General features: G+C 37.1%; 2 protein-coding genes across 2 annotated transcripts; both read left to right on the plus strand.

The window, feature by feature from the left end:
- The first annotated feature begins 1,749 nt into the window (after positions 1-1,749).
- On the plus strand, positions 1,750-4,138 carry LOC145228836 (uncharacterized). Its single transcript, XM_080094032.1, has one exon. The coding sequence runs from the start codon at positions 1,977-1,979 to the stop codon at positions 3,492-3,494; it is 1,518 nt and encodes a 505-aa protein (XP_079950158.1). The 5' UTR covers positions 1,750-1,976; the 3' UTR covers positions 3,495-4,138.
- LOC145228835 (nuclear receptor-binding protein-like) lies at positions 4,130-15,675 on the plus strand. Its single transcript, XM_080094031.1, has 12 exons — positions 4,130-4,328; positions 5,520-5,642; positions 6,306-6,416; positions 6,998-7,101; positions 7,443-7,564; positions 9,275-9,358; positions 9,804-9,978; positions 11,518-11,639; positions 12,348-12,492; positions 13,034-13,244; positions 13,728-13,847; positions 14,480-15,675. The coding sequence occupies exons 1-12, from the start codon at positions 4,212-4,214 to the stop codon at positions 14,813-14,815; spliced, it is 1,770 nt and encodes a 589-aa protein (XP_079950157.1). The 5' UTR covers positions 4,130-4,211; the 3' UTR covers positions 14,816-15,675.
- The last annotated feature ends 99 nt before the right edge of the window (positions 15,676-15,774 follow it).

Consider the following 15,774-nt stretch of genomic DNA (forward strand, 5'->3'; position numbering starts at 1 on the left):
ACACAAAAATCCTGTACAGCCAGAGCAGCAATGCAAAGCAAAAACACAAAATCGGTCTCTCTCTATTTTGTTCCAACACAAATTTATTTGTACTAAGCATTATATCCAACTAATTGGCCATTGTGAGGTCAAGTACAATCGCACTTAAAAAACGTATCATGTTTACGCACAAAATAGCCTTTGATTGACAAACTCAATTCATACAATTCAAATTAAAAAATAACCATTTTCGAGTGGCCTTTTAATAAGTTGTGTTGGTCTGTTAAATTGCTTCGTGTAAAACTGATACGATTTAAATTGACGTTTTTGTGGTATATCAGTTACAATGTAATCTATGTCCTTACAGGCTTATTATATTTGTTACAGCCACATTAAATATCACTCGTATCGATTTTTAATATACCTCGCCCCTCAAGAAAACCTGCCAAAAGTGGGAATAGTGTAAAATGGTTTGAAAGGTCATTTTTATCGATCAATCGTGTAATGTTTTGCGTTTCATTTAAATGATACAATTATTGTCAAGCCAATTTACCGATAAAGGGCTGTCTTAAGAAACAACCGTTTTGATGACAGTTTCAATTTCAGCCAAAGGTTTCTAAACCTTTTTCTCTCTATACCTCATTGAAGATAAAAATCTGCCCTAACTTTCTTTAATGCACTATAATTTTATATTCTAAACAAATTTGTCCTATTTGTATTCAATTAACCCCAATTAAAAGCATGTAAAATATTTCCCTAAGAGTTAAGTTTACCGCTATAGTTAAGAGTTATATGCAACCAGTTAAGCTCGACAATTTACACTTACCATCTTGTTAATTGCTTAGTCCGGAAGTGCTTTCATTTTTGTATTTTCCACACATAAGTTGACCACACCCAAAGTTAAAAATTACTTGATCAATCCTTTCAAATTCCCAATCTGCGTGTTAAATCAACTGGCATTAAAAGGCAGTCACCCTTATCAACTTAATGACAACTGCTGTTGTTTTTCATGGCCTAAACATTACATAGCCGATTGAAAACTGTTCGCAAGCCCCGAAAGAGATTGCTATGAGACGTTATTCAATCTGTGCTATCAGCTTTCACATTGTACGCGGTTTTTAATTGTCGGCATAGGGGCAGGCGTATAGGATCGATAGGCGTATAGATAGTTTTTTTTTTCCTTTCATTTTCATTTTATTATAATTTCAAGATTTTTAGCCGAAACGCACCGATGACATTTTTCATAGCACGGGGGACGTTTTTCGCGTGTTTGGGCCGTTAAGCTGAAACCTGAAAGCAATAGTAACATGTTTTGGTAACCACAGCGCTAACACTGTTAAACGCGAATGGGCGGGAATCTTACAGTTGCCACTAAACAAGGAGGCGTCGATGATGTGTTGAATAGATCCAGTTCTGTACAATTACCATTATAACACATTTTTCAGGGGTTTAAAAAACGAAAACCAAACGCCTTGGAAGCTAAAATCAAACGCAATGGTAATTAGGCGACGAATTAAAAAAAACGCATTTTTTCCAAGAACAGATTTTTTGCATTGATTGTGTTGCCTTCTGTACATTTTGCGCTATACTTTGTTGCTTTCCAATTACTATTTAACGAATACTTCTGTCAATTAGTTTTTTCCTCATGTCTTACAAATAACCTACATATTTATTATCACCTGATTGTATGATGTTTATGATAATGAGGTCATGGGTCATTTGCATGTTTTGTCACGCACCATTAGTCACAGAAAGTTTTGGTGTTTTGGGTTGTTGTTTGTTTTCAAACAAGTGTTATAACTTGTTACTTCTAGCAGAAACAGGCTTTGGCGTTTAAGTGACTACTTTTTATTGCAAACTTTTTTAATTAGTGGTGACTGTTCTGCACTATAACTTTCGTTTCATTTGAGTCGATTGGTTTCTGCCAAATTATTTTCCTGACTTCTGGAAGGGTGAATCACACTTAATTGTTTTATCAGTGATACCAAAAACTAAACATGACCAACAAACAAGGCGTGCTTTGCCACATGGATGGCATGGATGCTTGTAAAGAGAAAGACTGGCTAAGAGCTTTGTCATTGTTTCAAGAAGTCCAGCCTGCCTCTGCAGCAGTAACTTTCAACATAGGAATGTGCCATATGCAGTTGGAACAGCATGAAGATGGGGCTACTGCATTTGGAGAATGTGTTTCTAAAGATAAATACATGGCTATTGCACATTTTCAACATGGTGTAGCTTTGACTTACACCAAAGAGTATGAGAACTCCATTGAAAAGTTTAAAAACTGTTTGGAGGCGCTGCGTGGGAATTCCTGCATTGATTATAAACAGTTGGGCATGAAGCATAAGCTGTTTGCATGTGAAGTGCAAATGAATCTAAGTGTGTTATACTTGTTTACTGGGGACTACACAACTGCTACAGAGTGTCTTGAAAAAGGTGTGGTCTTGCCAAGAGATGAAAACAAGCACTTTTATATCAACAGTGCATTGGATGCTTTGACCAACCAAGACTGGGGGTTCTTTGGCGATGGCCCATTGGAACGACTTGTTGTCTTGCCGAACACTTGTTTTTTTGCCCCGAGCAAGGCAAAGATGGAAGGTCTGAAACAGAAATCAAAGTTCAGGGACACTGCAAAGGTTGTCTCAGCTACTGATGATACATACTCGTTTGTAGGCTTCGTTGGACCAAAGAAACTCCAGAAAGAGAGACAAATGGTTGAAAGTGGTGTCAGTCAGACTCCGATGCCAAACGTAGATGCCCCACCTCTACCCAACATAGCTCCACCCCGAAAACTCTCCGCTGTGAGATCACCTTCCCCCGTGTCAAGCTCACCGTTTCCGCCAATGCCGTTAACAGCTCCCCCTCCTTTAAGGAAACCCTCATCTGATCGCAATGGAAAGCCACCTATTAATCGTGAATATAAACCAAATGGTAACAATTTGGTAAACGAACTCTCCCAGCAGATGTCCGACTCGAGAGTAAAGCAAAAACCAATGTCAAGACCACCTCCTCCAAGCAAACAGAGCATTTCTAGCACCATTCACTGTAACTTGACGTTAAATCTGAATATTCCAAAGAAAAAAGTGAACACATATAATGATCTGTTAGAGGTGTTGTCACAAAAACTGAGTGAAATTCAAGACCAACTTGATGTCAAATCTAGACAAATTGCATTGTCAACCAATGAACCACAAATTGGATCATCTATTCGAATTGATGATGAATCTTGGCGTGATATATTCCTAAGAGCAGCTCGTGACAAACAGATGCAAATGACTTTGGATATTGATAAAAAAACAACTGTTGGTTCCCCTCCAGCAGTTAACATGGACAGAAACAGCAGTCCCCCAAAACCTTCGATGAAACCCCCTCCTCTGCCACCGCAAGCTGCTGAAGAGTTGTATGTTGATGCGAGATCTGTGCAGCAAAATGACACTATTTATGTTGATGCCAGGTATCGACAACAAGAGCAGGAAAGTTTATACACAACATCAGTTCAACCCAGATTCAGATAAGCTCTTATAAACTGTGAAACTGCTTTGCATACAATTTTGCTTTCAAATTTATTAATATTTCTATGTTTAAATGAAATAAACATCAATCTGATGGCTGTTTTTTGTTGAATTTCTTGTGAAAACATTTTAATATATTTGATCAACAGAAAGCACTTACACAATATTTGTAAATTTGTCTAAAAATGTTTGATAAATATACATTGTCTGAAAGTACTTGCAGTTTTTTATTGTATCAAATGCTATTGAAGTGTTCCATTCTATGTGTTGTATATTATACATAGTATGTATAGGGAGTTGTTATAATGTGCGTTTTTTTCACAAGTGCAATTTTTTATTATTGATCACAAGTATTTGTGTCAAAAACCAAGTGTTTTTTCTGTACTGTCAACAAAAAGATTATTAGGTTACATAAAAAAGCATTACCACATGACATTCAACATCAAGAAAATGCAGATTAACCAATTTTTTTGAAACATTTCTTTTAAGGCCTACTTTGAAATAAAAATATTTGGTGCAAATGCATATTTAATGCTTCTTTATACTGTATTATTTCATTGTGTAATAGTATTGTACAGCTATACACATACAAGTACTTCCGTATACATTATCATGTGCACTTATTTATACACTTTTTTTTACTCCAGCCTGTAGGTCTAGGGTTTAGTAGTAGTTTTTTCCATCAGGCTTGAATTAAGTTTCTGAATCCTATTTCGGAGTATGTCGGAAAAAGAAGCCTCCGCCAAGGCTGAAGATAGTGAACATGAAAGTGAGGAAGATGAAAGTGAAATCCTAGAGGAAAGTCCATGTGGAAGATGGCTGAAGCGAAATGAGGAGGTAAAAAATAGAAATCATACATTCTACCCATAGTTTAGTTTGTTCTTTGAACTTGGTTAAGCTTGTCATGAACTATATGTGCATAGTTTTTGTTACACATTTTGTTGTTAAAAATTTTGATTTTTTTGCGAAATATCATGGGTGAGACAAGTTTTTACAAGAGTTTTTGAAGCCTTTCACAGTTTGAGACCGGAGTGGTAATAATTTAATTATAATTGCTTGAAAATAATTTGTTGAAAAATGTGTAATATGAGTCGCATTAACAGAGGTTGAAAATAGTAAAAACTTTGTTTCTTTACATGAAAGCCAAACTAAGTTACTGCTATGCTTTATTATAAAATGAGGTGCAGATCATTTTACGTACTGTGTAAACAAATTCTGCAGGTAATTGATAAAACAGGTGCTTGATTTATTACCGTCATTGTTTTGAATAAGATATTATATACTGGTTTGAACACAGGAAGCTGACTACATGCTTCTATTAGATATTACATGCCCACCTATACACTTTTGAAACTTAGATAGCTTGTCTATTCGAATTCCTTTGTGTTTTGCAAGGTTTGAAATTTTAATGCTTACCTATTTTATTATGTATCCTTGCAAATCCTATATATGTCTTATTGTTTTCAAAATAGTAAAATAAACAAACAAGATGAAAGTCATGTTTAGCATGGTAACTAGCCAACTACAATATCAAAAATACCTGCAAAACAAACAGGTTAAACTGACTTTCAACTCCCAAGAGCCGCCAAGATGGTGCAGTGGTTAGTGCAACCACTTTGTGTTCTTAAAGTTGTTTGTTTTAAAGCTATCTGGTCACTTGTGTTTCTCTAAGCAAGAAACCTAATGCTGCTTTTAGCATTGCTCAAGCCCAGTGGCTCTCAATCGGTTGAACTAAAAAGAAGTCAATAAAAGTTGAAAAAATCAAATGAAAAATGATTCAACCGACTTGCAACAAAATAGACAGCTTGACAGCAAATACATTGTGAGCATAATGCATTCAGTCATTGCCCTCCCACAGAGGATAAAAAACAAGAGATTTGCCCTCAAAAGTAATCAAAACTGATGTATGGAATGTTTAACATTGTAGTGTTGAATGAGGATAAAAATAAACAAACTTTTGAACTTTTTGAAAACTCAACATGTGTTTTTATTGTGGTTTTTGTTCACAAACAATTTTGTTGTACTTAGGTTTCACAGCGAAATGTTCCTGGTATTGATTGTGCTTTTCTTGCAATGGACTCTGAGGAAGGAGTTGAAGTTGTGTGGAATGAAGTTTTATTCTCAGAGAGGAAAAGCTACAATGCACAAGAGGTAATTTTAGTGTCCCTCAACCGTAAGTCAAGCAACCCAAATGAGTCTATAAAAGGTTTTCATTAGTGATGCACCGAACCCGCCTAAAAAGGTTCGGGCCGAAACCGAAATTTCGGCCGAATCAGGCTGAACCGAAAATCCCCGTTTCTATAGATGTTTTCAACTGAAATGTGTCGTTGATGCGAGTGAAGTGAAATATGACAAATCAAAATCACTTCAACAATGCTGAAGCTTTACTAAACTTGTAATATTTTGCAGACAACGTGTAGATTTTATAGATACAGCAATTAGTTGCTTCATGACGTTTCGTATTGGTGAAAATGATAGTTTGCGCATTAATTCCATGCAATAAAAAAATTTTCAAAAAAGTTCGGGCCGAAACCGAAACATCGGAAAACAGCGTATTCGGGCGAAATGTTTCGGCCAACCGAAACTTCGGTGCATCACTAGTTTTCATTAATAGTCCAGGACCTAAACTGGGAAATACTAGTTTAAATTTTAAACTGCGAATGCCGCAAAGAAAAATTTAAATGAAGGACCATAGTATTTCAGGCAAAATGATTTTTTTTGTGTTTCTTTTTATCATACCATACAGGGTTTTACAAATCCAATTTATTTTGTTTTTATTTTGTAGTCTAAATATGAAACATTTTTGTGGTTTAGGAAAAAATTCGAGCAGTGTTTGACAATCTGACCCGAATCGATCATGCAAACATCGTGAAATTTCATCGCTACTGGATTGATTGGTCCAAGAACGATCCACAAAAAACAAGGGTGTGTATATCTTTAATGCAAATTTTTACCATGCAATCAGTATAAACACATATGTAAACATTATTCTTATAAGGTGTTATTAATCATGTTTAGACTGTGAAAAATAAATTTATTGATGACAAAAATGTTAATTCAAGTTGAAAAGTGGTTTTTAGTGCCATGCATGTATTATATGCTTGTGTCAGGCAATGGTTTGTAGACATGTTTTTGTTAAATATTGTAATATATGTTTGGTGCATGTAAATGTATTACAACTCTTTAACCATCATGAAGCTGATTTAATGTTGGACAATAAATTCCACCTTTAGTTAATTGTGGTCAATGACAATGCTTCTTGTCAAGCATGCATAGGGTTTCTGAATCACATCACCACTGTCTGTCTTATATACTGCACATGTCAGCTTCATAATAGGTGATCACAAGGTTGACCAGTAATCAGCTCAGATGGACACAAATTCATAACTAGGATCAGCCCTGAAGCGTTCATGTAGACCAGCAATCACAGCACTCTTATATAACTTACCTATATTACTACTAAGTAACAGCAACAGTATGTTATAGATTAAATTTTTGATTTACAGGTCATCTTTATCACGGAATACATGAGTTCAGGCTCAGTGAAAAAATTTCTCAATAAAACAAAAGACGTTCACAAGTATAAGAGCTCAAAGTCATGGAAACGCTGGTATGATGCAACTTTCTTATACCCCTGCTTACCCAACTTTTCTTATACCGTGATAATACATTTCCACTCTCAATGTGTTATTAAGTTGATCAATGTCTCGACAAGATGCACCTGTTTTCATATTGTGTGTCATTACCGCAACTTTGTAAAGAATTTTTTTAAACTTTAAATATTTGTACACTCAAACGCAGGTACAATTTGAAACATTCCGAAAATTTGTCGCACAAAACCTTTTTTTTCATTTTCTGGGCAATCATGTTTTTGTATGTTTGCAAACATAACTTCATGAACTTAAAGAAAGTTCCGTTTAGTTTTACTTACACACATATTAATATTTGCAGGTGCAGACAGATTTTATCGGCACTTAGTTACTTGCATAGCTGTGATCCTGCCATCGTCCATGGTAATCTGACATGTGACACAATATTTATTCAACACAACGGCTTGCTCAAAATTGGATCAGGTTTTTATTGTTGTTGTTTTTCAGCATAGCTGTTGTAACATAAAAAAAGCATTATTGTACATTGTAATGTGTTAAAAAGTCATTTAACATGTTTTAAACATTATCCCTAAAGTAAACTTGTAATATTTCTTAAAAAAGTAAATGTGTCGAAAAAAACTTTTTGGGGGGATTTGTGCAAAATCGACCTGTTTTTTTCCAAGCAGTGATTTATGGAAGGTTGTTTGTTGTTGCAAATCAGGAGTTAGAAATAGGATGAATTTCCAGGCATGCGCGGTAATATTATTGGACTCCACCATAAACCGGAACAACATGCATCTTCTCACGTATAATACACACGCAACTTGCAGCAACTAATATATAGATCATTTGCAGGCCTTCACACCGCAGCTGATAAATCGATTTTCCGTCTTAGTCATCGCACGTTAGGGAATTTACCTAACTTTAGTACGCGCTTCCTTTAATTCAACTAGATACCAGATAGAGCGAGAGCTACGAACACAGGAACTCACACGTACAAAAGTTTGCGAAATTTCGGTAGGTGGCGCAAAGAACATTCGCGAACTTTTAAAATCCAATTTGTGTGAAAAAATGCTGACGGTTAGGGCTAGTAGGGTTGGGCCCACAATAATAATAACAATAAAATCAAATAAAAAAACTAGTTCGTTATGTTAAATTTTGTCCCCAGCCCCATCCCAGTCTCACTGTGAATATAAAAAATTGCGCTCTTTACGCCATCTTTCAGTATTTAGTAACTTTCCTACAGTCAGTTCCTATGTTAGTATTTCCCCCATTCAATGGTTGCTTGCGTTTGGTGCAAACCTTTATGTCCTGTATACACGGAAGCGCAGACTTCACTATGCGTTGTGGATTGGATGAAAAATGACCGTTGCCTGTGTATACTGTAAACCACCTGTCATGTTCTAGTCCAGTCTGCTGATGTCATATTGTTTACGTGCGAACTGCAATATCCGTGGCTGACTTGCAATTGTTTAGGTTCATTGCCGTCCAATTTTCTGCCTACGTGCGTTTCAAGGGGCGAAAAATTGCTATGATAAATGGGTTTTCGAGAGGGGTAGTATTGACAAATGATATAGTCAGGCTAAAGGTAACGGATTAATAGAGAAATGAAAATTTATTTTTGCAATTTACTAAAAAGTAAACAATTGTTATCTTGCTTTGTTTGATGAACGAGATAAAATAGGAAAACGCGTTTGTAATATAAAAGGGAAAATATAACCCTTTTATATTACAAACACGTTTTCCTATTTTATCTCGTTCATCAACGGTATTTTGTTCCTTTACTCTGAAACAATTTCTTCCATAAAAGCCTGTGTAGCTAAGGCGGTAGAGCGCCAGTCCCGGAAAGACTTCAGTCGTGGGTTGAAATCCCACCGCAGAATAGTATTTTCTAGCCTACGCCTTTTCATATTTTGTAATCCTGTGTAGACCGATTTGCTTTGATACAACGCTTCCAATCAGCATATCGTACTTCGAATTAAATATGTGTGAGTCGTACTTGAGGGTCCAAAATTTCTGCAGTGCTTGACATATAAATTAAAGTACCCACGGGGCCCTAGGTATGCCACTGTCGTGGGTTTGAATCCCATCGCAGGCCTGATTTTTCTACCTTATACCTTACTGTACATAGGAATGCTTGGAAGGCCAGCTCGTACTATGATTCTTTGTTAAAAAGTTCCATTTATTTTACAGTTGCACCGGATGCGATTAGAAATCACGTGAAAACTTATTTGGAAATCCACAAAAACTTTCACTACTTTGCACCAGAATGTACAGGTGGGTCATTTTCTTTACTGTATCGCACACGGTTAGCAGTTATCCCTAGCAAATAAAATCATGTGCTAAACACAGTTTTTGAAAATGTGGTTAAAAATGTGTCAACAAAATTTGTGTTTTTTTTTCTTTGTCACCCAATCGACAATTTATTTGTACAATCAAACAAATACTAGAAACACTATACACGTACTTAAAATGAAGTTTAATTAAGATCATACATGCCAAGGAACTTGTCTATATGTAAAATGAATTTTCACACAGACGTTTTAACAAGAATGACAGCGAATTTTAAAACGTCTGCTTAAAGATGTGTTCCATACGAAAACGTTAGGTTTTGATTAAGCAAATAATCCTTTGTTGATTTTTTTGTTACTTTTAAATTTTTATCACCAAATTACCATCTGTACTGAACGAAAAATAACTGGAACGTATGTTTTTACAACAGATACAGAAACAGGTAACATCACTCCTGCAGTCGATATATACTCCTTTGGCATTTGTGCATTGGAAATGGCGCTACCCAAAGTTCAATTAGTCGGCGAAAACAAGAAAATAACACCTGCAGATATCGATAGAGCAGTTAATATGTTGGACGATACGCAGCAAAGAAACTTCTTGAGGTAATATTTTGGGTTCCTGTGAAACTACAAGTGTTCTGTTCAAATCCGCATTTTAAGCAAATCTATATTGTGACAGAGGTACAACGTTTTTTTGTCACATCGTATTTGGTTTAACTCCTTAATCCCAGTGTTTATAAGATCCATTTGATTAGTGATTTATCCGAGTATTCTGACCTCTTGACCAGTGTTTTTCAACATTTTTTGAACCACCAAACACTATACGCAATAAAATAATCTTGCGCACACCAAACAAAATTTTATGATTATGCAATAAAATAAACAAAAGCTGACACTCAACTACTGTATTTTACTTAAGCAGCAACAGGCCCTCGCTAATACATTTTGAATACTTCACAACCAGTTTTATTTTTGCACAATAATAAATGAAGCAATTATCGATGAAATTGTTGATAGTGGAAAATTGTTTTCATAAAAGAAAAGCTATTTACGCTCATTATGTTGACACAGTGGTTTTCGACCGGTGTTCTATGAAACACTAGTCAAACTCATCAATTCCTTGCGAAACACCTGACGATCTTTTGCGGAACACCGGTTGAAAACCAATAAATTTTGCAAGGGAAACATAAAGGCACTGTTTTTGGTTAGAATCGGAGACTACTTAAATTAAGTGAAGTCGGGCTCCCACATTTTTTGAAAAATTAAGTCTGTTTCGAATATTTTTACCGACTCCACATGCTCAAATATCTACGTGCATGTTCGCACAAGCAGAGCATATAATAATAAATTATGCCATCATCTTAGGGGAGCCGAGTTTGTGACTTACGTAAAGCTGGTGCCCTGACTTCATTTAAACCCAAGGGTCACATGTCAGCGGTCACGTTTGTCAATATATTGACGGCGGTTTACGAAAGTTACGTTCCTGCTATAGTTTCCTCAAAGTTTGACCGATCTATTGACCTTTGTGTTTCGCTATTGCACGAATTATGTTTTTTAAGCGGTTAGAAATTTGTTATATAGCAGAAACATTTTCGTAACACACCAATAAACGCGGAGTAAGCTGCAGACAGTACACACTGTCTCGACGTAAAAGGCCTCACCAGTAGTCACACTGCAGTTTGTTAGGAGTAACAGCCTGAATTGGCCACACTAGGCGACACAGCCAATGCCTTGTAACCAGCTGCACTGGCGAGACCTTATAGGTCGAAACAGTGTGTATTGTCTGTAGCTTATAAACAAAACAAAAATGCAAAACAAATTCGTGGTTTGTGACTGATTTTTTTTCCGAATATGCTTTTCATAGCTATAAGCTGCCGTATTCCTGTATTTTTGCAAAAAATAATTTAAAACGTTTGACGGACTGAGTATAGCTGGTTTCCAATAAAAGCTTACTTGACAATATTAGACCCTAAAATAGAGCTTATTTGACAAAGTTTAAAATACCAGGGAAGTCGCATTAAAATGGCCTTTGTTGGGGCAACGGCTTTGCTTTGAAACAACGTATTTGGCAGTTCCAAATTAAAACGGACTAGGCATGACAGATGCTTATCTGCATAAACTAATAAAAATTTCATTTATTAGATTGTGCATATCCAAGGACCCGGCCGAGCGCCCTTCAGCCCGTGATCTCTTGCTCCACCCAGTGTTGTTCGAAGTCCACTCTCTTAAACTCCTGTCGGCGCACGCATTCGTCAAGCATCAAGGTTTGGACAATGATTTGTCTAAATCTGTTTCCTGTTTTTTACTGACGTTATAGGATTCGCCCGATTTGCCTCGCCTGTATCGGGTTTTTTCCGCACTTAATGTCGAATATCTGCGCCGACACCGTATTTCAGGGCCAACCCTTCTACGTTGAGCATTTAAGCTGCACCCCGCCATCTTAAAGACGATTTTTATCAGCAAAATGTTATGTTTTTTAACATTCCGATTTAACCATAAGAACTTTGTGACAAGTTGACTACGTTTTATATTATTGCAATGGCAGTGTGGTTATATTTTTGATTTAATAGATTTTAAACGAGTCCTATGTGGACTATTAAATTCGTTTTGGGTAAAAACTGGTAAATCTGGCGATCCCTCACTACGATGCTGGAAGGTGCAGCATACGAGGCAGACAACCGTACTTGTAATGGTGCAGCTCAGTTGATAGAGCGCGAGTCCCAGAAAGACATATGTCATGGGTTCGAATCCCACCGCAGGCTAGATTTTTCTGGCCTACGCCTTGCCATAGACGGAAATGGGAATGATTGGAGACCGATTGATTCTGTATTACGCCTTTAATGTAGGCTTGGCGTATTGCGGGTAGAACAACCAGTGACTTCGAACCAAAAAGTTACCAAACAGCTCATTTGTAAGACTTCCTTTAAACTTACATAATTATAGACCCACAAGTCAAATCAGTTGATTTTTAGACATATTCCCTGAGAACCAAATGGATTTCTACGAGCAGAAAGAACGAAAGAAATCCAACATTCTCGCGAGCGTTGCTGGGAAACTTGACGTCACTGAGGGGGAACAACCCGCTTTTGACGTCGACAAATATCTTGAAGACGTCAGGTAATGCATTGGAACTGGCGTCTTCAGTTCACTATTTAAATGTTAACCAAAACCAGTGATATTGAAATGACCATGTGAAGGGTTTAATAAATCTTTAATTGAAACACTCATCTTTGCAGACCAGCGATTACGGTACACTCATATATAACTTGGTGACCGGCTGTTTCGGTGCAACGCCCTTAATGGGCCTGGCGAACAACCACAAATCAGCCACAAAGTTGTCAGTGCGCCCAAACCCGACAATACCCACAAGATCCTACCAACAAAATCCTCGAAATCCTACCAACTGAATGTCTGTAGCAGAGTTATAAGCGGGCCTAAATCTGGGACACGAACTCTAAAATACAAATCCCCAATTATGCCTAAAAGTTAGTGAATATGCAGCACAAATGATGTCAAATATACAAAGTCAGGCCCGAATCCAGCCCGTTTTTTTGAAACTCAAGCCCAAAACCGACCTGAAAACCCCCGCTCGACTTACAACTCCGGACTGTTGCATAAGTTTCAAGCAGCAATTTGTAAACTGCTTTTATATTTACAGAAACGGGATTTATCCGCTCACGGCGTTTGCCCTCCCAAAACCCGCGAGGACCCAGGTTCACCCCCAGTCACCGTCTGAAGGGGAAGACCAGCTTAATAAGGGTCTGCCGGGCAGTACCCCCCAACAACCTCTCGATGTTCCAGAAACGCGACGGATTATTCAAGCTCAGTGCTGCTTTATACCACGTGAGGACGAAAGCGAAGGCAGCCACGTGAGTAGTGACGTAGTAACGCGTCAGTATTTAGAAAGGAATTTAATTTTGGGATTAAAATCTACTGCTTTTTGCTAAATCTGTAACTTTTTTCTGGAAGTGATTAAAGTGGCAAGGCTCCTTTTTAATAGACAACATTATTTTTGACCATCACTGTTATTTTTATTGTAGTGGTCCAATATGAAAAAGATCGAACTTGCAACTACAGTTTATACACCTTATTCACATAGAATCTTATCTGTCGAATAACTGTGAATAGAAAATCATTTTCAAAAATACAGAATCAGTCAATAAAGATATTTTAAGGAATGTATATTTCACTTAGAAGGCGTCTTCAGTTCTCTATTTAAATGTTAACCAAAACCAGTGATATTCAAATGACCATGTGAAGTGTTTGATAAATATTTAATTGAAACACATTTTTTTCAATTAGAACCCAAATGTATGTGAAGCCTGTGTTTAACATCTACCCCACTGTTACAGGTGATCATTCATATCCGCTTTGAGGACAAACAAAACCGCCAATTGCGATGTGACACGTCACCAACTGACACAGCACAGATCCTTGCACAGGAACTCGCAAATCTTAACTTTATACGAGAGGTTTGAATCTTCAGTAAACAAATGTCAGAAAAAACGTATTCTCTACTTTACCGTATCCTTTTAAGTGCTACGTTGTGTTATTTTTGCAAATCTAATATAGAATGTTCACTTAGTTAAGAATAGAGATGTACCGAATCGGCGTAATTTGTGTTCGGCCAAACCCGGAATCATTAATGACGAAGTCGTAAGGTACGAGTTTGACATGAAAACGAAAAATTTTCTACCAGGCAAACCGTGGTGCTACATAACAGGATATCATTTTAGTTCAGTGGGTCGTCAGTCTGTCAATGAATTACTGACTTTTTATCTGAACTGAATAAAAAAAGATGTTCAAAAAAATCTTAATAGTTGATGCGATTTTAGTTTTGGCGTAGTTGAAAGATTGTGTGGTAGCTTATTTAGCAGTAAAGACCTATTTCACGCTTTAAATTTGTGTTTGTAAAATATTCGAATTATTGCAAAAATGACCGATTTGGCCGAATAAATTCGCCAAACCGAGTATTCGGTACATCTCTAGTTAACACCAAAGTTGTAAGTGGGCCCGAACAGAATATATACAAGCCTGAACCTTTTTCCCGAAATAAAGCATATGTAATAACAGATCAAACAAATTAATTTGAATTTAAACACAGGATGATAAAGATTACATTGCTGATCTTCTGGAGAACGAACAAGCCGTCCATCAGCGCGTAAACAGCATTCTCGAGTCCGCTGATTTCCAAGTGCAACTCGAGAGCATCTCTGAAGTCGACCAAAGCTTACAGAACCACCAGTTGAATAATAATAACAGTTACGGCGTTTTTGACCTCGCAAGTCCCCCTTACTTCTCTCAGGGGCAATTTAACCCCGCTGGGGAGATTCTAAGCCCATCTTTTACCCAGCTAACGGCTGATGTGACCCCTAGGGCACCTAATGAGGTGAATGAAGCTTTAGTGCTGAACCACGTCGACCAACAGAGTTCTGGTTGAGATAAGTGAGGAATTTCTGGCTACGAATCTGTGTGCTTGGTTGTGAAGCAAAATTGGGAATATGGTGCTTTGACTGTGGAGAAATAAGTACTGTATTCTGTTCTAGTAAACTATGCTATTTATACTTTATCGTATAACTCATAGGCGCCGAGTTTTACAAAAATATAAGGTGGCGGACGTAAAGTATGACGTCATTTTATGTGACGTCATAAATGCGTGAAACCGCAAAACTCAAAGCCCAAAAACTTCCCATTGGCTGTTCGTCAATTTAAAAAAAATAATGTTATTTATTTTTGAACACGCTGTTGTACCGTTTAAAATTGGTTTGGCAATATCATTTATTACAGCACAATCGAATTGTACACAATAATAGCCAAACATTCACTGGCAACAATTGTGTGTTTGACGTCATAAAAAAAGGTACCGACCAAAACAGGGTTGCAGTTTTAAGCCAACGTTTCGTTGCTTTTTCGCCAGCACATTTATTTGAAAGCTAAATCGCTCCTGATTTTTAGTTTTGACGATATTTCCTACCAAACCGCTACAAGCAATAAGAAATATCCACGGTGGCCGCCACCGTGCTTTACAAACCCAAGGTGGCGGCGCCACCCCGCCACCGCCCACTCGGCGCCTATGGTATAACTTATCAGAAATGTCGATATACTTGCCATAGCCGAGATTTTTCCTGGGCAAGTATATCACAATACTGAGATGTACTTTTTCTGCTTGTGTGGATGCATCGAATTATTTAAGTCTGTGGACAGAATCAATGGGCTGTTGGCGTTTGTGAAAGTTGCTTACGGCGCACTTACCAAAGCGTTTAAAAATGTTTTGCATTAAATATATCTGATTCAAACCTCCGTGTGGCAAGTACCAAAACACTCTTTAAGGTGAAAGCTTTTTCAGCTGGTGATATTGTGTTACAACTACTGCTGAGATTATTTTTCTGTCAAAAATGC

The sequence above is a fragment of the Phallusia mammillata genome, chromosome 5, assembly GCF_965637545.1.
Source record: "Phallusia mammillata chromosome 5, kaPhaMamm4.hap1.1, whole genome shotgun sequence".
Lineage (NCBI taxonomy): Eukaryota > Metazoa > Chordata > Ascidiacea > Phlebobranchia > Ascidiidae > Phallusia > Phallusia mammillata.